Raw genomic sequence first — 25,636 nt, forward strand, 5'->3', positions numbered from 1 at the left:
TCTCTCCTTTCTTCCCTATGTACGGTATGCGTTGCCTGTATAGCATGCAAGAAACACTTTTCACTGTATACTAATACACGTGACAATAATAAATCAAATCAAATCAAATCTCACACTTTTCAGGGTTAAATTCCATCTGCCACTTATCCGCCGATTTGACCATCCTCGCTATTTCTTCCTGTAACCCAAGACACTCAACCCCAGTGTTAACCACCAGACCAATCTTTGTGTCATCCGCAAACTTACTGATCCTTTCCCCCGCATAATAATCTATGTCACCTATATAAATGACAAATAATAAGGAACCCAGCACAAATCCCCCTGGTACGCCACTGGTCACTGCCTTCCAGACACTAAATCAGTCGTCTATCATCACTCTCTTCTCCTGCCACAATGCCAATTATGAATCCACCTTATCAAATCACCCTGATCCTATGTGTATTTGCCTTCTTCATAAGTCTCCCATGTGGGACCTTGTCAAAGGCTTCCATGTAAACTACATTAACTGGGGCTGGTTTAGCTCACTAGGGGCTGGTTTAGCTCACAGGGGCTGGTTTAGCTGGGGCTAGTTTAGCTCACTAGGGGCTGGTTTAGCTCACTGGGATAAATCGCTGGCTTTTAAAGCAGACCAAGCAGGCCAGCAGCACGGTTCAATTCCCGTACCAGCCTCCCCGGACAGGCGCCGGAATGTGGCGACCAGGGGCTTTTCACAGTAACTTCATTGAAGCCTACTCGTGATTGAAAGCGATTTTCATTTCATTTTTAACTGCAGTACCCTCACTTGGTTATATGCTCAAAAGATTCAATCAAATTTGTTTGGCCTTCCTCTGACAAAGCCATGCTGATTATCCCGGAGGGATTAAACCTTGCCTCTCCAAATGGAGATAGATTCTCTCCACACGTGAGACGCCTGTGGGGGCTCATTGTCAGCATTAGGTGCCGTTAAAGATGGCCCGCAATCGCGCTAACACGGCCATCGGGATACACCCCACAAATTGCACCCAAAATCACACTTAGAAATTTTTCTGTTAAATCACACCCACTATCTAGGACAAGAGCTGTATAGCTTCATTTCCCAAACTCAATCATTTTAAGTGTGTGTTTTCTTTATTTTCATTAGTTAAGATTATATACTTTGCATTTGTGTCTCTGCTTTAAAAAGTCTCACTGGAATCTCTGTTTTTCAGTTTAGTGCTTTTACCAGACTTGCTTTTGTAAAGTCAAAAATTGTCATAATTGATAAAGAACATTGTAAACAGCAGGACAATTCATTTAGCTTTTTGTCAATGGTTATTCAATCACATACAGTTATTGTCAAATATCACCTTTCATAGATTAGATTCACATGCATATCACATTAATAGGTCAGTTATATTTCTATCTACATCAATGTAAGCTGTTTGGCATTGTATCAATACAAGCTTCAGAGTGTAATTTGGTGCCAACCTGCCCAGATTTAACTTAGCAAAGTAGTATGCAGCCTCCAGGAGATTGTCTTATATTACTCCAGTTTCATTCTTCTTGGTGTACAATTGAAGCCCAATGTGAAGTATTGTTTAGAATTTGTTATGTTGGCAAAGATTACAAGCTGCCATTTAAACAGCATTCTAATGGCACCGAGCAGATTTCTGTGTATTTATACGGGTATACTATGTGTTCAGCGCAGAATTGTCCCGCGTCTGAGCGGTATACGGAAGCTGCCTGTATAACTGAGTGCTGCTGGCACCAAGTAACACCAAGTACAGTGATGAACTATAGCCCCATATAGCGACTCACATCATTCTAGATTTATGCTGTGCACTCATAGCGGTAAACAGTCCCAGGCTTTTAACCACGGCTGGATTTGCATGTAGCAGATACCCTCCTGGGACATTATCACGACCTACCGTCACTACTTCCTCTAAGTATCACCTCTGGTGATGGAGTCTGCTGTGACCGTGATCCAAATGAATCCAGACTATCAAAGGAATCATCCCTGGTATGTCTGGGAGGCGAGAGGGAGTCACTGCGTTCAGAATCCCAGCTGTCAATGTAGCCACTGTCACGGATGCTTCGTTTTGGACTGTCTGTGTCCTCCAGCTCCTGGTGATAGGCAGAATATGAAATAACTCATTATGAAAGACATTGATTTTTTTTTAGAAATTACTTACCCCAGTCTCCAAGGGTTAAAAGTAGGAAACAAAAGCATTGACTCAGACACCGTCTTCCATTTGTGTAATATGGTCCAAAGATTACATTGGCTGTGTACTTTCCAACTTCATCGTTCTCCAACTAAATTATCCTTTCGTTTTCAAACAGCTCTCCAAATAGTGACAATCGAGTTGTGCCCTTCACCCATTCACACAAACCCTGCCTGTGGGCATTCCCAAGGTAGAGTGACAATTTGTGGACTGCAATGCAACAGAGTTTGTGCTCAACTTTCTCGACAAAATAAATTCCTGAATTAAGGAGAAATAGCTTTCAGAGGTAATCAGCAATGAAAATATGCAAAAGCTTTTCCTCTTCCCTTATAAAAAAATCATTCCAGCACTTTGCTGCTTGCCAGCTATTGGCTTTGAAGGCTATGAACGCACTTGCATCTGACGCGCATGGTCGGAGCTTTGAGAACAATCGCTGCCTTTCACAGTCCCTGATTATAAATTCTTTCCAAGGCAAGGAGCACATACTAAACACTGAAACTCTAGCCCAAGGAAAGGTCAATGGAAGCCATCCTATGCTACACTCAGCCCAGGACTATAATATATCCCTTGTCTCAATTAAAGACCACTTTAACGTTAATTGCTGTAGCAAATAACCGATCAGCACGCGTATGTTCAAAAAAGGCCTCAGTTTCATCTTACAAAAGTATATGATTTTGGATTACTTGTGACAATTTAATCATGGCATTTTCCTTGACTGGAATCAAAGTTATGCCTGATATCTCACCACACCGGTACAAAGCTAACAAGCAATTTAGAAACTGCACACGATTAAAATACAGTAGTGGTCTTGTTCACTTCTCTGCTCATATCACATGGGTTCAACGATCTAGTTCTTGTCCCATTTTGTTCCAGTCATTATCTACCTCACAAATATGTTTATTTTATTTCTCAGATTAAGAAAGTTAGAATTATACCAAGTGATGAAACTATATCATTGTGAACATTTGAAATGTTTTTAATAACTCACTCAGTACCTCTTTAAAAAAAAACATGGATATGAATGAAGGCAGTATTTGCCAAATTTACTGTTATTCAGTGTTGGGAGTGAAACAACTTTCACTCTCCCACCAATTCTCGGAAAAGCATTCAAAAATAAAAAAACTGGTGTTAAAAATGTTGAAATCACTGGAAGTATTCATCATGTAGGTTCAAAACTAGTTACATAACAACCTTGAAATTATTTTTGGGGATATTATTGTATGAACACCTGATAGGTTTGGATCAAATTCTTTAATCCACTATTTTAATAGAAGTTGCTGTACTATTGCCATGGTTACATTTGATATGATTGAATTTGTGATGAATACATCAAGAATCTGTGAAATAATATCATACAGCATCTTTTCCACACCTGAATATTTTTCTTCCTCTATAATATTAATTTAAAAAGTTTTATATGAACATTTCCCACATTGTTTTAATAATATGATTACACAAATGAAAATAAGCAGTACATTATGTAAAGTTAATAGTCCTGTACAGTAATTGTAACAACGCTTGGCAGTACAAACTTCCAGCATTAAAGAAAAACATACATGCACGCACACAGTTTCACTCACACACACAGTCTCACTCACAGAACCACACACACTAGTCACACATACACACACTCACAGTCTCACTCACACACACAGTCTCACTCACAGAACCACACACACTAGTCACACATACACACAGTATCACTCACAGAAACACACACAATCATACATACACACACAGTCTCACCCACACACCCACAGCATCACTCACACATAGTCTCACTCACAGAAACACACACACAATATCACTCACACACACAGTCTCACTCACAGAAACACACACGGTCACACACACACACACATAGTCTCTCTCACAGACACACACACACAAAAACAGTCTCACTCACAGACAAACACAAACACAGTTTCACTCAGCCACACACACACAAACACAGTTTCACTCACATACACACAAATATATATTCTCACTCTCACACACACACACAAACACACAAGGCACGATTTAGCCACTGGATTGCCCCCGACTCTGCAGGTGAATGTTGTGAGCTCCCCAAATTGGGCTCCGTGTCGGGCGCCGAGCTGATCACGAGACACTCGACTCACTCTGCCTGGTGCAATCTGGAGCACTCCCTCGCTGGGAGTGATCCAGATAGATATTACCCGGATGCCGTTTTCACTCGGCGCCAGGGAGTCAATGGCTGCGCCTGCGAGACCTCAACCGGGTGCCGTTTAGCACTGGTTTCCACAAACATCGACCAGGCGTGATGGTATCTTGGGGGATCTTGTATGCCATTAGAACCCATGGGTGGTCGATGACAGGGCAGGGTGGGACCCTGGCACTCCCCCTGGCAGCCATTGGCACTTCCACCCTGGCACTGCCAAGGTGCCCAGATGATAGTTCCAAGGTGTCTCAGTCGACCCTGGAGCGACCCTGCAAATGGAGGGAGGAGGGCAGTGAGGGGGATTTCAAGGCGCCCTAAAAAGGTTGGGTGGGATGAAGGGGGGATGGGGGCCCTGAAAGAAGGGAGGTGGGGAGCCTGTAAAGGAGGGTGGGTAGGGGAGGCTGCTGTTCAAAATGGTGCCCTGATCAAAGAGGATCCGGTCCCGCTGGCAAACTCAGCTCACCAGTGCAAGAAATCAGCCTATGAGTGGCCTCGATGTGGAGAAGCTCCTTCAGGCCCAAAAAACTGACAAAGTGCCTGTGACTAGCAGGGTTAATCTCGGTGCTGCAGTCGCTGAGACACACCTGCCAAACAACTTAGATTTATTTCCACTGAATTGTGCCCACAGTCTCACACACAGTCAAAAACACACACAAACACAGGCCACGACATGGGAACAGACTATCTTGAGGCAATAAACGAGAATCTTGCCAGGTGAGATCTTGTTTTCTGATTATCCACCCATCACCCTCCCCTGATGCTTCGCCCCAATGGGCCGACTTCCCGACGACGTTGGTTGCATGACCTCACAGTTTTCAGGGCCTAGCCTAGCGGCTGCGGACTGTGTCCAGCGCCGCCCCAGTCAGGGGGAGCTGTTCCGCTGGCTGGGGAGGCTTTGGCGGGGGCTGGGGAGACTGGCGGGGCAGTGGTCCGGGGCTGGCAAGTGGGGGGGGGGTTACACGAGGTTACAGGGGGCACGATCTGGCAGACCTGGTCCGCGTGCAGCTGGTGCCATGTTGTACGATGCCGCCGCAGCAGGTCGCTGCCGTGCGCTTGCACGGCCACGGACTCACAATTCTCCACCGGCAGGTAAAGCCGGGCTTACATGGCGTGCGCCCCCCCACCGGACGGAACATTAGTGTGGGGGTGCCACATACCTTTTCATTGTAAAACTAGACACTTCCTCTGAACATAACCACAAAATCGGAGAACTCAGCCCTAATTGTAAACGCTGGTGCAGAATTCGTGGAGATCTACGACAGCAAAACTGGCGTCACACCTGGACTGATTCTGCTACTGTCAAAGGGCTGGCAGCGGCACCACGTGGAACACAACTGATTCTAATGGTGCCGGATTTACTCAGACGCGCAGACGTGCTGCAGCTGCATATAAACACTGCACTCCCCAGACCATCCCAGCCAACAAGATGGCAGCGAGGAGAGTGGCACCCTGTTTCACGGATGCCGAGCTGGAGACCCTCCTGGACCTGGTGCAGGAAAGGCAGATGACATTACACCCCGGCCTGGGAAGGACACTCAGCTGGGCGCAGGTGGCAGGTGCGGTGAGCGCCGTGGGCAACACCGTCCGGACCGGACGGCATTGCAGCAAAGAAACTGCACAACCATCTCAGGGCGACCAGGGTGAGTCGGCAGCACTGTGCCCCTGGCATCAACACCCGTCCCACACACCCATAACCCTGCCCCTCCCCCAACCTGGGGGGCCGAACCCCCACCCTGCACCACATGTCACTACCCATACCGGCCACCAATGCTGGGTGTCCTGGCCACTGAGGTCATCACCTACCCACCTCCTGGGCTGGATGCGTCCGACTGTCTAACACTTCCGTTTTCTGTTTACCCCCCCTCCCAGGAGAAGGTTTCCCACAACCACCGGAAGCAGGAGAAGGCAGAAGGGGGACTACTGCACCTGCAGCCCTTCACCATGGCAGAGCTGAAGGCCCTGGATATGGTCGGGGGCCTGGAGAAAAGGGAGGTCGCCGGGGTGGAGGTCGGTCATGGGCGAGGAAGTGAGATCCTGCTGAGTTGTGGTTCCCTGTGATATGTGTGTCAACACCCCCCCACCTCCCAAAACCACCCTCACAACACCCTCACCCCCGAGATGTCGCCAGCAATGCGTGGCACCAATTGCCAGAATCTTCTATTCTCACAATGTCATCACTACTCAGAGGTGGTAAAGTTCCAGACACTCTATCATAGAACTCCTTTTGTTTTGCTTTAATGTTTTGCATTTCCTGCAGTACCACTGCATTCTCCTCCTTCTTTGCCAAGTATGGAAGTGTGGTACACAACCTTCAAGTCATGAGTAACTCTGCTGGCGATCTACCATGTGATAATGGTAACGCTTTGTAATGTGATTTCGCGAGATATAAATCAGATTGCGTGTCCACTGCTTTCTGTAATGATTGTTTTACAATATGTACACTTATTTCATTAAGATCTGTGGAATCTATGCATATATAAGCATCGCCATTTCTTTATTTCACATGTACCATGGAATTGGTAGGTTCTTCCACCTTCTTGATAACTTGTATCTGAAACGGGTGGTAGGTTAGAAATGAGATTGATATGCAGATCTACATCTTCAGCAATTTACCTACTAATAGTTTGTATCGGTGCTTTAGATAATACATCTTCTTTAAATTGTATTTCGTGGGAAAATGGTGGTGCACTAAAACTAGCGAACACATCGCTGAATTTGCTGATAATGTTCTCAGAATCATTGGAGAGTTTATCCAATCCTTTGTGGATGCTATATACCAACTGCACTTGACCAATTCTTCACAGGACTGATCACCTAATAATAAAACCAAACCCTCGGACACAATACAGAATGGGACGGAACAAACTATATTCTTCTCAACCATACTCAGGTCACAAGTACTAAAATATTTAATGTTTGAACCATTATAATCGCTCAGATATTTTGTGATTTCTTCTAATCGTCTGAATTTTTAGGTTTTTTAAATCAGTCATACTGATTAAATTGGCTTTGGCACCAGTGTCTAACTTTAATAGGACCACTTCAAATGTAGCAGCCATTTGTCTTCATCAATCGCATTTTTTAAAAATGGAGTATCAGTGTACATTTTTTTAAGTGCTGGAGAATATTTTGATGTTGCCAAAAAATTATTCTTTTCTGTTATTCATCCAACAAACAATGATGTTTCATCACTGTTTTCCACTGTGCTGACTGATCTGGGGTTGAGCTTAGAGTAACAATTCTGAGCAAAGTGATTTTCTTCTTTGCATCTGGAACAAAGCTTGCCAAACGTTGGACACTGCCTTAATTTGTGTCTTTGACCACATCTTTTACACAGAAATACTTTGGCCTGATCTTTAACCTTGGTGTGCGAGGAGCTGCAGGAACTTGCCTGTCTTTTTTCGGAAGTTTCTCACCTTTTTGATAAAGGCGGCAACCGGAGTGCTTTCCTGCAATAAGATGCAGCCATTACTGAGAAATATTTTAGAATGCTGTGCTGCTAGCTCGTGAGCCTGACAAATCTTAACTGTTTGTTCCAAAGACAGCCTCGATTCCCTCAGCAACCATTCCCTCAGCTTATTTTCAGTTACACCAAACATAATCATGGAAGTTTCCACCACAGAAAAATTATACGTTTTAGCTTTTAACTTTAAATCAATGATGAAATGATCTATGGACACTTCTGTCTTCTGGAAACGTGATTTAAACACACTGTGCGGGATTCTACGGTCGGAGACACCGAAGTCACAACTGCAATCGGCCAGAGAATCCCCATTCACGATAATCCGTCAACTCAAAAGCGGTGTACTTGGAGAGTGCGGCGCGCGCCGTAGTGACGTCTCAGGACATTGCCTGAAGCCCATCCCCGATGCTCAACCCCCTACTAGCTGAGTTCACGACAGTGTCGGTCGCGTGTGGTCTCATCCGTCGGGAACTTGGCGTGGCGGCTGTGGACTCAGTCCAGCGCCGCCACAGTCGAGGGAGGGGCGATCCACGGGCATGGGGTCTTTTCCAGGGTCTGGGGGCACTGTGGGGGGTCCTCTGGGGCACGCAAGCCTGCCAAAGGGGGGGCACTAATTCACAGGCCGGGTCAGCGAGCGGCCGGTGCCATGTTGCACGGCGCGGCCGCTGCAGGCCGCCACCGTGTGCATGCGCGGCCATGGACCCAGCAATTTTCCAGGCCGTATCGGTAGCTAGAGCCGGATGCTTTATGCTGCCGGCAGGCTAGCCCCCAGCCAAACAGGATCAGCGGCCGTTTTACACCACTTTTTCTTTTGTGAAACGCCACCACGCCCACGCCGGTGTGGGGACATAGCTTAAAAATCAGAGAATCCAGCCCATAGTGCTCATAAATGTCATTCTTTCTGAGGATGCAATGTGCATCAAATCTTCAAATTACTTTGTTAAAATATTTACTATTTTCATCGTTTGCAAGTTTGAATTTATTAAATGCAGGAATTGCTTTGGGCCCTGCTGCTGTTAGTAACATTGCTCCCTGACGTGAATCTCATTGATCTCCTACATTTACTGCAATAAGAAACAGATTAATTTGTTGTTTAAACACATGCCAGTTGCTGTCCACATTACCATGAATATCAGATTATTGGTAGCTTCAACAATTCCATGTTCTTAACTCTGGAAGTCTGCAAAATCTTCAAATCTCTGTGGACAGAGCTGATAGTTTTTTTTCTCAGTGTTTAAAACCACCCAGACCAGGGGCGAAATTCTCCGACCCCCAGAAGGGTCGGAGAATCGCCTGGGGCCGCCTCAAATCCCGCCCCCGCCGTGGCAGAGATTCTCCGCCACCCGGGAAGGGGCGGCGGCGGAATCTCGCCACTCCAATCGGAGAGACCCCTGCGGTGATTCTCCGGCCCGGATGGGCCGAAGTCCCGCCGCTGGGAGGCCTCTCCCGCCGCCGAGGTTTGAACCACCTCTGTAACGGCGGGATCAGCGGCGCGAGCGGGCCCCGGGATCCTGGGGGGGGGGGGCAATCGAACCCCGGTGGGTGCCCCCACGGTGGCCTGGCCCGCGATCGGGGCCCCCCGCTCAGACTCTGGGCCAGTGTCCTGGGTGCACTATTTCTCCTTCCGCCTCCGCCATGGCGGAAGCGGAAGAGAACCCCACATCGCGCATGCGCCGGCAGTGACGTCAGCGGCCAGCTGCCGCTGATGTCACTACCGGCGCATGCGCCGACCGGCGAAAGCCTTTCGGCCAGCCCCGCTGCCGGGGGCGCCGGTTTTTCGCGCCAGTCTTCTGGTGCAAACCGCTCCGGCGTGGGGCTGGCCCCCAAAGGTGGGGACAATTCCCCACCTTTGGGGAGGCCCGACCCTTGAGTGGTTGGTGCCACTCCCCTATTCCGGGACCCTCCGTCATGCCGGGTAGGGGAGAATGCCGCCCCTGATACCATGCAATGTGCTTGTCAGATGGCCTGATTTATATTACAAGAACACTTATAGCTAAAGCTGTAACTGATTTATTAACATTAACTGTGGGTCAAATATATACAAAACACAGATGAATAACAGAATGATCATGCTGTAATCTCTCTTCCAGATCTCAAGTCAGTCTGAGGTCTCCTGGGCGGAATTCTCCACTCCCCACGTGGCTTGGGAGAATCGTGGGAGGGCCTCATGACATTTTTTACATCTCCCTGGCGCCCCCAGCGATGCCCCCCCCCCCCCCCCACGCGCGGAAAAATCGCCGCTCGCCGTTTTTCATGCCGAACGGTGATTCTCCAAGCCCGATGGGCCGAGCAGCCGGCCCTTCACGCCCGTTTCACCACGGCAGCAACCACACCTGCTCGCTGCCGTCGTGAAACGGGCGCCAGATGCCCGTTTGGGGCATCTTGGGGCCCGATTGGCACGGGAGCACCACGACTGTGCTCGGGAGGGGACAGGCCCGCGATCGGTGCCCACTGATCGTCGGGCCAGGGTCCAAAACGGACGCACTCTTTCCCCTCCGCCGCCCGGCAAGATCAAGCCGCCACATCTTGCCGGGTGGCTGACGAGAAAGACGGCCACCGTGCATGCGCGGGTTCGTGCCGTCTGCGCTATGAAGTCATCCACGCATGCGCGGGTTGGAACCGGCAATCCGCGCATGCGTGGATGACTTCACATTCTTGGCGTGACGAGGTCGCTGCCGATAAAGACGGAGGCCCGCTCCTAGGCCCCCGGTTAGGGGTGAATTAGGAGCGGGGAGCGGGCTCCGAGGCCGTCGTGAACCTCGGCCGAGTTCACGACGGCCTTCACGAATTCGGCCCCCTGCGGAGAATTCTGCCCCCTGCGGAGAATTCTGCCCCCTGACTCTAACATTCACTTATATACTAATGAAACTCCTAGTGGTCAGTCGGTGAATTGCAACACACCCATGATATCACCACAGCTGTCTCACTCTACTGTGCAGATTTTGAAAACACTGATCCCGCCCACAATGGGCGGGAGTCAGAGCACGACATCTCGTGAGATCGCAATAGATCTGAGAGGCGTGGGGAGCCGAGTAGATCACGGAAGAAGAATCTCCCGGCATTTACCGGCCACGCCGCCTTTCAGGAGCAATGCAGCCGGTAGATCGCGGCCACTGTCTCTCACACACATATACATAATAATAATAACCTTTTATTGTCACAAGTTACTGTGAAAAGCCCATACACACACAGGGCAGGATTCTTCTTCTGGCACACTCTTTTTCACGTGTGACCCGTCCTTGCCTGCAACGGGGTCCTCCTTCCTGGCAGCGGGCCAATGGAGTTTCCCATTGTGGGTTTACCTATGCCATCAGGAAATCCACGGACGTGAGTGTGCTGCTGGCGACATGGACGAACCGGCCAACGGAGAATCCTATCCACAGTCTCTCACACCGTCACACATACACACATATACAAACATAACTGAAATTTAAAATTTATTACCTTTTGGATCAGAGACAAAAGTCCTTCAAATTCTTTCAAGTTCAGTGTCGGTCCATTGTAGGACGTGCAGCTGTTTGCTGTTTTTCCCAACCAGTAAATAGTAATCAGCACCTAAGGGGTATAAATGATTTTAGTGAATTATGATGCACAATTTTAGTAATGTAGTAATGTCATGGGGCAAGATTCTCTGGTTCAGAGACTAAAGTGCTCCCGCCAGCAGAGAATCGCTGGGAGCATGAGGGAGACGCAATCCCATCCATGCAAATGGGCCAGCATGCAGCCCCTGTGCATCCCACTGTGTCCCAGTCCCCCAGGCGTGTGATTCGCTAGGGTCATGATTCCCATTGTGAGCCTGACAAGCTGAAGCAGCTTTTGATTGCTCCACGCACCTCAGACTCTCATTCAAACACCACACTTCCTTGATGCGGACATTCACAGAATGTTGGACGCTGTTGAGGAGGGACACCCTCTTCCCCAGGGTGGGGTGGAGATACCAGCCAGCTATAACGAATCAAGCATGGGATGAGGTAGCAGATGCAGTGAGTGCTGGCAGCTTCACCAAGGGGACCAGCATACAACGCATTAAGAAGATGAATGACCTCCTTTGAGCAGTTCAGGTGAGTAACCACCTGTGTGATCTGGCATCGCTCCCAATCCTTGACATTTGACAAATGTCGCCAAACCCTTATATGCCAGTAACACTCCACTGTCCAGCATGTCCCACAGAACCCACCCTCCCGGAATCCCCAGCACATGTTCTGCCCTCCTTGGCCAGGCATCTTGTCCACATCTGCTACCAGATAAAAACTCTCCCCTAAAACTGACATGCTGGCATCTCACTGTATGCTTTCTGTGTCCCCAAGGATAAAGAGGGCCATAATCGAAGGAAGCATCAGAAGACAGGCGGGCATGTGCATGATATGGCCCACACTCCCTTTAAAGAGAAGGCCATGGAACTCGTGGGGGAGGCCGAGGAGCGAAAATGGCTGACATGGAATTTTGCATTCACAAAGAGGTGGAAGCCCAATGCAATTTTATCCAGATGTCCTTTTCCAAGTGAGTCTTCCATCCCCCACAGCCTGTCTTTCCCAAGATCTGACTCTGTGGCCTTTATCTTCCAGGATCCCTATCAGACGAGGTCGGGCTGTCCAGGGTCACAACCCTCCATCCAGACTCTCACAACATCCCGGACAAGATCTCCAGGAAAATCACCGAATTCCGGTACTGCTTTCACTAACACCATCCACAGTGCGTAGACTATCATCTTGGTGGAACATGTTAGCAGTCAGGCACCTGGGTCACCTCTTGTGAGCACCACACACATGCTGCAGCACATCAGGTACCACACATACCAAAAGGAGGGGCTGGTCGGATGGCTGCCTGATTCCAGGGAACAGCTGCCACCAAGACAGATGTCGCACCTCTGGAAAAGATTATCCCATCACTGGCGCAGATGCAGATTCAGAGATGGAATTTACAGGAGTGGGTGTCAGCAACTTTCCAGCGCCTGCAAGTACAACTGAAGGAGTCCAATCGCCATCAGGCACAGGTGATAGTGCCGACATTGCGTACCACTAAGGCCTGGGGTGGCATCCACAGTGGAAGGCCTTAGGCAAGAAGTCCAAACTATTTGTCAGAACGCCAAAGGCTTGGGTCACACTGTGCTGTCCATGGCTGAGGCACAGAGCATCAGGATCCAGCCAGTCTGCCTCTCATTGTGGTCCCAATGGGTGAGAAGGTTGGGCTGGGTCTTGGGCTGTGACAATGAGGGCGGAGGTACGGGGCGCATTGGACACGTGGACTTCCCACACGCATCCACCTTTACTGAGAACTGACAGGCCATGGGAGTCCACAGTTTGAGGCAGCCTAGTGTGACAGCATCCCCAGTCTATGTCCCCAATGTTTGCTCCATCTCGCCCCCCTCCCCAAAATAATGTGGCCCATGAAAAGGAGTCCTTATCGCACAACCAGAGATGGACATCTGGGTGGACAGTGCTATATCATCTAAAAAAACAGAAGTCAGACTTTGTCAGAGAATGAGGAGTACCAGGATATTGGAGTACCAGGAGTTTCAAGGATATTGGCAGCAGTCAAAAGTTTAAATAGTCAGGAGCCTGTAAGTAACACCGAACATGTGAGTTGCTCACCTTTTACAGCAGCAACGGCATGTTCAGCCATATTCTCCGATCCCGAAGGGGACACCCAAATCCACATATCTGGCACCAAGTCAGTCCCCAAAAGTCCCTGAGCTCCAGACGTACCTCCGCCCACCCCCGCAAGCCCTAAGACAATGAAATAAGCATTTACCTCCTTGCTCCTCCTCAAAGTCCATGGCACCAGGACCCTTTTTGTAAATACCTGCACCAAATCATGCTCACGTGATCTTGGAGGGGTAGCATAATTGGGGTGGGGGGGGGGGGGTGGAGATTTTGGCTCCCAGCCCATTAATCACATTCAAATGAATATATATGAGCTGTTTGCATGTTCCCGCCGACACGGGACAGGGAGCCTGCAATGGCCAGCGAGGTGAGACCTGAGACTGGGGCGGGTCAGATGCCCGGCGCCGATCAGGGTTTTAGCTGTGGGAACAGAGAATTCCGCCCATGGTCTCATTAAAAGAAAGTGATGTATTTGGAAAATGTTCTTTCCTGCCATAAAACAAACATTTTCAATGACAGCTAGGATGAAATTTATTTGAGGGCAGTGGGGGCTAATGCCCACCCCAAAACTGGTGGCCCCCCCACCAACCCAATTTCCAGGAGCCCTGAGAGAACTAAGTTCGTAATTGGCAGCAAGGACCCTATCACAGGGGCTCCCAGCTCCATGGAGGGCATTTAATTGCAGGATTTGTCCCGGTAGAGTGAAAACTCCACCCTTAGAGTGGTAGCCGGTCCTTCAACGGGGATCATTGTAACTGTGGAGAAAGATAAATGGGGGCAGGATGGGGGTTGAGGAGGAGGGGCTGAATCACTGGTGAGAAGGGAGAGAGGGATCTCAGGAAAGGTAAGCGAAGTGGCAGTCTTAGGATGGGATGGATTGATCAAACATGAAAGCTGACGAAAGCAGTTTGACATGAAGTGGGGTGAGTGAGGGGTGTAGTTTTGCCTGATATTGAGAAACCATTGCATCTCCCAGGATGCTTCAGCGGTGCCCGGTCCAGCGTACCCTTAGAAAGCACAGCATCCCGTAGCTGCTCTACCCATGGTGCACCAGGCTTCTCACAGACTGACGATCATACTGTAAAAACATTTTCAGTTCTCAAGTGGCGCCTTTGTCCCTGATGGATTGACTACCTTAATACAAATTTGGGGCTTTTCTAAAGAACTCAACAGGATTTACGCCAGCTTGTAGCTGAGGTCTATGAACAGACAGAATTCTCAAGATATCCCAGAAACTTTCTCAGATATACCCACTTGATGGTGGGGTGGAAGGTACAAAAGATCCACCAATTTTTGTCCTCCCAGAGGAGTTTAATAAAAAAGAGGCATGCAAATGAAATGGAATCTTAATTTAACCAGGTCCGTTCCCAATTCCTGCATTCCAAGACATTGGAAATATTCTTTTTCACACTCTGTAATACCAGGAATTTTAGGATTTGTGTTCTGAGCTAAATAAAGCAATACACAAGTTGAAATAATATTTGATTTAACAATCAATCAGTATTACTGGAACAGGGGCATTCTTGTCAATGAGTTATTTAGTTAATTGCAGTGCTTGGCATTGACTATCGCTGGTCTAAGGTAATTTTGGATAGAATCAACAATCAAAAATGCAGAAGGAGGCCATTCGGCCCATTGAGTCCACATCAACCCTTGAAAGAGCACCCTACTTAAGCCCACACCTCCACCCTATCCTGTTGATGTGCACACTAATTATGGTATTTCCTATAATCCCAGTATTCAATTGTGGTTTATACTGTAATGATCACCCAGCAAGTATTGATCTTCAGTGGGAAATTGGAATGGGAGGTCTTGGGATGCATTGGTAGCTTCCCTTCCTCTGACCCACAAGCTCTGAGTTCAAGTCCCATTCCATGACTGGATGGCCATCGAAGGTGCATTCGTAACATGGCCAAAGAGGTTGCTTGCTAGCCTGTAAATCATTCCAATATGCCTACTGCAGGTGGCAAGAACAGGAGAGTCTTCTGGTCAGCCAGAAGCTGCAGAAGGAAACGGCAAACCACTGCAGTACCTTGCCAAACATAACCGTGCACCAACATGTGGTAGTCCATTGTTGTCAATGCCCTCTTAGGGCACAGTACCTGAGGAGGAGAAGGGATATTGGACGAGATTTGCTTCTACCGCTGCAGCATCTGCCAGTGGGCCAGAACTTTGTTGTGGGTCTGACACAGGTTTGTGGTGGTTGGCTGAACCCAATTATGTGGTCGCAAGCTCATTAACAGGGAGTGGTAACGTTGTGGTAATGTCGCTGGACTAGTAATGCAGGGACCCAGGCTAATGCCCTGGAGACACAGGTTCAATCCCACCACAGCAACTGGTTGAATTTAGGGCACAATTCAGCTATTAGGCTCATTAAAATATCCAGATACCGCTTCCACCTGGCGCCCGGGAGTCAATGGCCGTACCGTGGGATCTCACCGGGTGCTGTTTAGCACTGGTTTCCACAAACATGGACCTGGTGTGACAACACCAAGGGGGTCTCACAGGCCATTAGAGACCCCAGGGTGGTCGGAGACAGGGCAGGGTAGTACCCAGGCACACCCCCTGGCACGCGGACACTTTGGCACTTTCAGGAGTACTACCAGGGGTTGGGCCCAGGGGAGCCTTGACCATTAGAGGGGGAATGTGAGGTGGCGTTCTAGTGGCTTCGAGAAGATTGGTGGGGGGGTGAAAGGGGACCATAAAGCAGGAGAAACTCCCCGATGCCTAAAAGAACATCAAAGTGCCTGTGCCTATGGGCAGCACGGTAGCATTGTGGATAGTACAATTGCTTCACAGATCCAGGGTCCCAGGTTCGATTCCGGCTTGGGTCACTGTCTGTGCGGAGTCTGCACGTCCTCCCCGTGTGTGCGTGGGTTTCCTCCGGGTGCTCCGGTTTCCTCCCACAGCCCAAAGATGTGCAGGTTAGGTGGATTGGCCATGATAAATTGCCCTTAGTATCCAAAATTGCCCTTAGTGTTGGGTGGGGTTACTGGGTTATGGGGATAGGGTGGAGATGTTGAATTTGGGTAGGGTGCTCTTTCCAAGAGCAGGTGCAGACTCGATGGGCCGAATGGCCTCCTTCTGCACTGTAAATTCTATGAATAGCGGGGTGAAGCTTGGTGCTGCAACTACCAAGAAACACCCGCAAAACATGTCTGAGACAGCATTTTAAATTTTTCCGCTGAATATGAAACTCATCTCAGTAATAGTGACTTCAAAACTATCATTGATTATTGCAAAAATCATCTGGATTACTCATGTCCTTTAGAGAAGGAGATCTGCCATCCTTATCCGGTCTATTCGACTGCAACTCCAGATCCACAATCTGTCCTCTGAAATGACCGAGCAAAAATGGCCCACAGCCCATTAAATAATAAAATATGTGAACTTACTGCTGTTTTGAATCACACCAGAGGAGGTGGTCCTAATGTCAGGTTGACTCCATCATCTGATGGCTGTGTATAGCTTGTACCATATTTAGAGGGCAGCCAGCCCTGTGTTTGAATTAAAAATCATCTTACAGGCTTTTTAAGAAAGCTCTCTGCACTTTAAATCTTCAGCATTTGAATTTCTGTTGCTCCAGCACAAAAAGACATAAAGATGCCCGGGAAGAAGTCATCACACAAGGTCATTTGGCGGTATCCATCGAATAAACTGAGGTCTAAGACTTTACAGTCCAGCCCCTAACCCCTTCATCGCCCAAGGGTGAAGAAGGACTGGGTGCATGATCCTCATGCTGTCACTAGCTCTCCATTTCCTTTCATATAGTCTCCTAAGTGTACTCCCTTTAGATATGTGGTAGCACTTTAAGGAGTGGCCCTCTGCACCTCAGTTGTATACTGTCCCGTTAAATAAGAAATCTGAATTTCCTCCGAGGCTGCAGCCCTCAGAGTGTTAGTTAAGCAGGTTTTTGCACAGCGAAACAACAACACGATCAACCCAGTGCCCTGTGACTCAGCCTCCTGGAAGTGCAAAGGGCTTTCACAGTGAGTCAAGGAAGCCACTTGTGTAAGTCACCAGCTTTCACTGACTGGGTTACTGAAGGCACATGTACATTCCACTTAATTAAGCAGGCAGGATGAAATCCCACCAAATTGCGTGTAAATCAAGTGAGTCATTGAGCACATCAGTGAGTTTCCGTTTTGTTATCTTGTCACCGCTGACTTAACTTCCTGATGGAAGTTTGATGCACAGCCTCCCATGCAATTCACTGTGCCCACCGCCATCTTGCCTGCTCCAACGAGCTCCATGTCCAGCCCACTCTCTGACCATTCATCAGTTGAACAAAATAGGCCCAAAGTAAAATATTCACACTTCCTCCCAGACTCTTCACATATCTGTAATGTTAAATATGGGATACATGAGTGGAACATCATGGGCGGGATTCTCTCAGCCCGGGGCCGGGCCAGAGAATCCTCGCGACCAGCGCGTTTCGCGCCACGCCGTCCCGACACGCAATTCTCCGCAGAGCGGAGAATCGGCGCCATTGGTGCCGGTGTGGTTGGCGCGGCACAGGTCGGGGGCCAGAATTGCTGATCCTGAGGCCGTGTTGACGCCATCGAGAAACGCAACAGCGTTTCTGACAGCGCCAACACTTAGCCTCAGGACCACAGAATCCCACCCCATGGGTTTACATTGGCATAGGTTTTGGCACAAAATCATGAAGGCAGTTTTTCTCTTTTTTTAATACAAATAACCCATAAAAATAGTTAGAAAAGGCACTTACGTTTTTCATTTTCCTGCTGAACTCTGATACCCTGAGTTAACAAAGAGACAAAATGATTAATTAATATCCAAAATGTGACATTACTCACCTATTAATAATTTTGTTGGTCATACAGTTTATTCAAATTTGAACCAACAACAATTATTTTTACAGGGAAAAGCATATTGTATTGCTTCTATTTCTTCTAACAGTTTTTTAAAAATAAATTTAGTGTATCTAATTCATTTCTTTTCCAATTAAGGGGCAATTTAGCATGGCCAATTCACCTATACTGCACGTCTTTGGGTTGTGGGGGTGAAACCCATGCAAACATGGGAAGAATGTGCGAACTCCACATGGACAGTGACCCAGAGCCGGGATCGAACCTGGGTCCTCGGCGCCATGAGGCAGCAGGGCTAACCCATTGTGCCACCGTGCTGCCCGTCCTCACTTAATAAATAAAACAACTTGCTTTTCCTGGAGGGATATTTTTGGGCAAGTGTTCCCCTTTGTTCATGAAATGCCGCCTTGCTTCTTCTTCCTCTGTCTGACTTGATACCTTGTAACTGGAGTTCAGGTATGTGAGATGGTCATTAATAAATTCATTAAGGAATTCAGATGGAACCTCTTTACTCCGAGTGTGGTGAATGTTTGACTCACCACCACATGGAGTAGTTGGGGCAAGTATCGTATTTAAGGGGAAGCTAGAAAAGCCACGACGGGGAAAGGGGTGGGAAAAGCTCATGCGGAACATAAACACCAGCACAGATCTGCTGGGCTGAATGGCCAGTTCCCTGACTGCAAAGCTGATGCAATTCCATGGATGGGCCATCAGGGTTTGAATTATTTTTCTTTTAAGATCATTATATTACAAACAATTTTGTATGAATTATGACCATGCATTTTAAAATGCAAACTTTGGAGACCCTGCTGTTCTAATTTCCTTACAGTTAATGAATGATGCATCTTTAAGACTCAGTCGCAAGTGACTAATTGCAATATTTCAACCATAACCATAGTTACCCTATTCTTAATGTCTGGCACACATGAAGCAAAGTTTTGCATTTGGGTTAAATGCAGGAGCGGACTTTCATTTCAGCATCATACAATGTGAAATATCTTTCCCTCATTAATATTTATGATATTCTAGCATGCCGCAGGTTCAGTCAAGCAGGAACTAGGGAATTAGACTTATTATCAGAAGAGGAAGAATGTGCAGGTTTATGGGAAGAAAGCAAGGGAATGGCATGAGGCGGGTTGCTTGATGGCATAGTCAGCACAGACATGGCAGGCCAAATGGCCTCCTGTGCAGGAACATTTCTGTGTTTAGATTCCATTCATTATATATTAACAAGAAAGAAGATAGCACCATTCGTGGGGAAATGTCAAAAGGATAGAAACTGTGTCACCTGATATAAATATATAAATAACCAAAGAGGTAATTCCATGAATAGAATATCATTGAAAGATAGTACACCAGTTAACCATGCTTTAAGTCTGGAAAACTGTAGTATCTTGAAAGACTGGCAACCACAAAGTAGAATAATGAATTAATGGTTTATTAAGGCAAATACCTATGAACAGAGAATGAGATAAATATGACTATTCCACGATATCGGACTCCAAACTGCAAGGGAAAACCCGTGCTTGTAACAGTATGGTTATTGTATGGGAGATGCACATACATCTTACCACCAGATGGTGATCAAGACCAGTCACATATATATCACGTGCCAACCCTTGATTCTGAAAGTAGGCGTGAGAGAGTAGTTGCAAATTTTAGAGTTCTGTAGAGATAGTTATAGCATAGTTTATTTTAACAACCTCGTACTTGAATCTAGTTTAAGTAGTGTTAATAAATCGACTTTGTAATTTACATAGCTTGATGTTCTTTGTTCAACACTACGCATTCAAGACATCAGACAAAGAAAACAGAGAACATCACAGCGCCCAGTCCCAGGATTTGTGCGCTCTAGCCCGATAGGCTGAATAGGTCACATGACCCTCTGAATACTTGCCCCTTCTTGAGCAGTTTGTGTATGGGTGCCAATAATGTAGCAAGATTAGGGATATATTTTTCATAATAATTCATAAATAATCCATAAATAAGATTTCAATTCTGATGTATTACTGGAGTAATATATGCTTAATTGCTTTCACCTTCACCTCCAAATGCATCAGCTCGAAACCCTAAGCATGTCACTTCCTGAGCTTGGAAGCGCATTTTTCCTTTTTCAGCCTTACTCCAGCCTTCTTAAATCTTTAAAAATTTTGTCGAGATTCGCTAGGTGCTCCTCTTCGTACGCTCCGATTATCAGTACATCGTTTAGATAGAAAACCAAGTTGGGTATCATAGAATCACCACATTGTAGAAGGAGGCCAGAAGGACGGATCCTGTAATAAGCTTTCCATCGTGCTCCGGAGAATTACACATACCGATGAGACACTGAAGGATAGCCGGGTATATTCATATAGGCTTTTGTTGGTATTTATAGTATTGGCAGACGGTAATCGAGAGACCCAGCACAATGGTTTTGAAACCTGGTTCAAATCCCGCCAAGGCAGATGGTGAAATTTGAATTCAATAAAAAAAATCTGGAATTAAAAGTCTATTGATGGCCATAAAATCACTGTCGTGAAAATTTAGTTGGTTAAATGTCCTTTAGGGGAGGAAATCTATTGTCCTTACCCGGTCTTGCCTGCATGTGACCCCAGATCCACAGCAATGTGGCTGACTGTTAACTGCCCCCTCAAGGGCAATTAGGGATGGACAATAAATGTTGGATCACATCCCATGAGCAAATAAACGAATTCCTAGATGCCTTGTCTAATCAAAATTGTTGATGCACATGGCTCACATCAAGTTAAATCTTTAATTGTTAGTATTGGTTATCAGTCCACGGTTAATTTGTAGTCCCTACATATCGTACTGGTTCGGTTTGGCTTAACCACTGTCACAATGGGAGCTGCCCCGTCCAAAAACTGTAAAGGTTGATGATGCCTAATTCTTCTAGCTGCTCGAGTTCAGGCTTAACATTCTCATGTGAGGCATAGGGGACAGGTCAGGCTCTGTAAAACATGGGCATGGCCTCAGAATCCACATAAATCTTTGCTTTCAGGCTCTGTGTCTTTCCTAATTCATCTTAGAAAGCCTCCTGGTACTTATTTAAGACGTCATGAAAATTTCCTTCATTAATTTTGAAGATTTCTAGACAATTTAATCTAATTTGGTGAAGCCAATCTCATCCATCAGACATGGCCCTTGGTCCCCCATTATTATTAGAGGCAGTTGGACTGACTGGTGTCAGTAGCTTACGGGCTTTGTGGTTGTTCCTCAGATCCTTAAAGTTTCCCCAGTATATGTAGCTAGCCTGACTGTTGTGCTTCTTAACTTCAGGGCTGGACTCCACCTTGCAAATAACGATATTTCTATTCACCTAAAAATGTAGCAGAGGCACCCTTGCCCACCTCCATTTTGAGTGGCTAACTATTATCAAATATACAATCCTAATTGGGGTCTTCTTGCCCACCTTAATGTTATTTAACCTGTATACTTCAGAGTTATTCTCAGCATGGGAACTGGAGTCAGATTTTTAATTTTTGTTGACCCCCGGTAGGCTCTGCTTATTCTTGCACTTTCTCCTAATGTGCCCCATCCTATTGCAGGCATAACATACAGCTTCCTTGAATTTATATCTCCCTCGAGCAGGATTTCCCCCACACCAGTAGCATTCTTCTTAATCCTGGTCTGTGGACCAAATTCCCGACTCCTCTGCACTCTCTTTAGCTCTGAGCATCTTTGCTGGTTGCTTTCTGCGCCTTCAGCTCTGGTGCCATGACTGTCAGTGGCTTCCCACCAAACTTGGTGGACATTGCCTGCTTTCACACTTCGCAGTTCCATCGTTCCTCCCCGCCCCTCCTTCTCGGCACTTTCCACACTCTGGGTGACCTCCAATGCCTTATTTAAGGTCATCTCTGCCTCTGCTATCAATTTTGTTTGTAGGGCCATGTAGTTAAAACCACAGACTAACCTGTCTCTCAACATCTTGTTGAGTGCAGACCTGAACTCGCACTGTTCAATCATTTATTTTAGGCACGCCATGAATGCCACTATCATTTGCCCTGTGGTCCTTGTTGTCGAATTAAATTTGTATCACTGCATTATCACCAAAGGTTTCAGGTGATAATGTCCCTTGACTAATTCCATAAGCTCCTCAAAAGCTTTGAAGTTGGAGGTTTCTGGAAAAGTCAGACTCATCAGGTTATAGATCAGTGCCCTGCAGGCTTTTAATAAGATTATCCACTGCTTCTTTTCCCCATCCCTCAATTTCATTGGCTTAAAAGAAATAGCACAGATATTTGGCATGTTGCACCCACTGCTCTGTGTTAGGATCAAATGGCTCAAGTTTCCCAAAAAGGGGCATTTTGACACTCACAGACTGATGGACAGGTTTGCTTCAAAAACATGGGGCGCGATTCTCCGCCCCCCACGACGGGTTGGAGAATAGCGGGAGGGCCTTCCCGACATTTTTCCCGCCCTCCCGCTATTCTCCCCCCCCCCCCCCCCCCCCCCCCCCGCCCAACTCCCGACACGAATCACTGCCGCCGTTTTTTTACGGCCGGCAGCGATTCACAGCTGATAGATGGGCCGAAGTCCCAGCCCTTTACGCTGTTTTTACGAACGGCAAACACACCTGGTCTGGCCGTTCGTAAAAACGGCGGGAACAACTCGCTTTTTATAACCATGGCACCGATTGGCACGGCAGTACCACGGCCGTGCCAAGGGTGCCATAGGCCCGCGATCGGTGGGCACCGATCGCGGGCAGCGGGCCCGATGCCCGCGCACTATTTCTCCTTCCGCCGCCCCGCAGTATCCATTCGCGGGGCGGCTGAGGGGCATCCCGGCCCGCGCATGCGCGGGTTTCGCGCAAATGCGCGATGACGTCATCTGCGCATGCGCGGGTTGGAGTCTTCCAATCCGCGCATGCGCGGCTGACGTCATATGACGCGTCAGCCGGCGCTAACTCCGGCAAGCGGGCTTAACGAAATTCGGTTAAGCCCGTGATGCCGGAGCTTACGGCATCGGGCTGCTAGCCCCGACCGGGGACCAGAATCGGTTCCCGGTCGGGAAGGGGCGCGCTGGCGTCAAACCCGCCCGGGTTTGACGCCAGCCTTACGATTTCTCCCGTTTTGGGAGAATCGCGTCCATGGTTTCCACACGAGGTCTGCTCTCCTGATTCCTGCATCAGTAGGAAAGGCACTCCAATTGATTCTCATTGTCAAATGCAGTATCTTGAAAAACTGGCATCTCCCAAGTAGATTAACAAATAAGTGATTTATCAAGGTAAATAGCTATTTGCAGAGAGAGAGAGAGAGAGAGTTAAATGTTACCGTACGCCATGTCTCCAAACTGCCAGGAAAAATCCATGCTGAGTCCCAATATTCGCATAATCTGGCCTGATTGTTCGAATGGGTCGCATGGCCCTCTAAGAACTTACCCCTTAAATGTGCTCGTGACAACAAAAATCTTGTGAGTTAAACGACACAAAGGCTTCAATATTAGCCAGACCCCACACCTCCCCCCCCCCCTCCCCCCCCCCCTCCCCCCCCCCCCCCCCACAAAAAAACAGGTAAAGAGGGTTTTGAGTTGGCTGATAAATCCAAGGCACAATCTGCAGAGTCTGCCATATGGGAGGGCATGTGGTGCTTGAAGGGTCAGGTAGATGAGCTGTTGGGAGATTTGAGCGTTCTCTTCAATGTTTTGGTTTGCCTGTGCATGTTCCCGCTTCGTGATCTGCTCGGGTGCCTTCCCAAATGAACTTGGGTCAGTCACAAACTTGAGACTTTAATTACTGGGAATGTTTAACCTTCTCAGGAAGGGCTTGAGGACATCCCCATATTGTTTACGCTATCCTCCTGGGAGTCTCCTGCCTCAACCGAATTCCAAGTAGAGCAGTTGTTTCAGGTGCCTGGTGTCAGACTTACTTACGAATAACATATACTGCCCAGGAGAGCTGATTTTGAGAGAATAGCACCTCGATGCTAGGCACGTGGCTTGGAAGAGGACAATGTTGTTGTCTTGCCTTTCTTGCCACTGGATTTGGAGGATCTTGTGAAAGCTACACTCCTGGTACATCTCCAGCATTTTGAGACACCTTCTGTAAGTTGCCAAGTCTCCAAAGCATATGGGAGTACAGGAATCATCACTGCCCAGTAAACAATGGTCTTGAGAACCTTGTCCTCAAATACCCTTTTCCTCAGTCGGTGGAAGGCTAAGCTAGCACATTGGAGGTCATGATGGGGACTGCCCCACCCACTCACATAACTGGTTGGCAGTTAAGTGTAAGTCACCTTAATCTACTCTGATCGAAAAGCAGGTGGGGGGGTGGGGGTGGGGGGAGAGGAGTCAACTCAGGCCAATTTAAAAGAGCAACTTGTAACTCACTGCCAGTGAGTTCTCCCAGTGAGCCAGATAAGACACAGCCAGAGTGAGACACAGCAAAGAGTGAGTTTAGGAATTGAAGCAAGGTGGGTATTCGAAGCTTAGGGGGGAGTAGATGATTTTCATCCCTGGTAAATGACTGGTAAGTAGTTTGTCTTTTTTCTTTTTCTTTTCATTGGTATATTTCTTTATTTTTTCTTCATTTTTTTTGGAATTGTAGTTGTTTAAGTTAACCGAAAGTTTAAGACATGGCAGGAGATCCCAGACCTGTGTCATGCTCCTCGTGTGCGATGTGGGAGCTCAGGGACATGTCCACTGTCACTGGCTCATCACGTGCAAGAAGTGTGTCCAGATGCAGCTCGTGTTAGACCGCTTGACAGCTCTGGAGCTGCAGATGGACTCACTTTGGAGCATCCGCGATGCTGAGGAGGTCGTGGATAGCACATTTAGCGAGTTGGTCACACCGCAGGTGAAAGTTACTGAGGGAGATAGAAAATGGGCGACCAAAAGACAGAGCAAGAATAGGAAGGCAGTGCAGGTGACCCCTGTAGTCATCTCCCTGCAAAACAGATATATCGCTTTGGATACTGTTGAAGGAGACGGCTCACCAGGGGAAGACAGCAGCAGTCAGGTTCATGGCACCGTGGCTGGCTCTGCTGCACAACAGGGCAGGAAGAAGAATGTCAGGGTTATAGTGATAGGGGACTCAATCGTAAGGGGAATAGACAGGCGGTTCTGCGGACGCAATCGAGACTCCAGGATGGTATGTTGCCTGCCTGGTGCAAGGGTCAAGGATGTCTCGGAGCGGCTGCAGGAAATTCTGCGGGGGGGGGGGGGGGTGAACAGCCGGCTGTTGTGGTGTACATAGGCGCCAACGATATAGGAAAAAAAACGGGACGAGGTCCTACAAGCTGAATTCAGGGAGTTAGGAGTTAAACTAAAAAGAAGGACCTCAAAGGTAGTAATCTCAGGATTGCTACCAGTGCCACGAGCTAGTCAGAGTAGGAATGTCAGGATAGATAGGATGAATGCGTGGCTCGAGAGATGGTGCAAGAGAG

General features: G+C 47.7%; 1 protein-coding gene across 2 annotated transcripts in view; it reads right to left on the reverse strand.

Moving 5' to 3' along the window:
- Positions 1–25,636, reverse strand: part of LOC119962960 (LIM and calponin homology domains-containing protein 1-like) — a 502,229-nt gene that overhangs the window by 191,960 nt on the left and 284,633 nt on the right. For both annotated transcript variants that reach the window (XM_038791315.1, XM_038791316.1), the window contains exons 5-7: positions 18,158–18,188; positions 11,270–11,380; positions 1,887–2,082 (exon numbers count right to left, since the gene is read on the reverse strand). In XM_038791315.1, coding sequence (XP_038647243.1) covers positions 1,887–2,082; positions 11,270–11,380; positions 18,158–18,188 — 338 coding nt within the window. The remainder of the gene's footprint in view (positions 1–1,886; positions 2,083–11,269; positions 11,381–18,157; positions 18,189–25,636) is intronic.

Source organism: Scyliorhinus canicula, chromosome 3 (assembly GCF_902713615.1).
Source record: "Scyliorhinus canicula chromosome 3, sScyCan1.1, whole genome shotgun sequence".
Taxonomy (NCBI): Eukaryota; Metazoa; Chordata; class Chondrichthyes; order Carcharhiniformes; family Scyliorhinidae; genus Scyliorhinus; species Scyliorhinus canicula.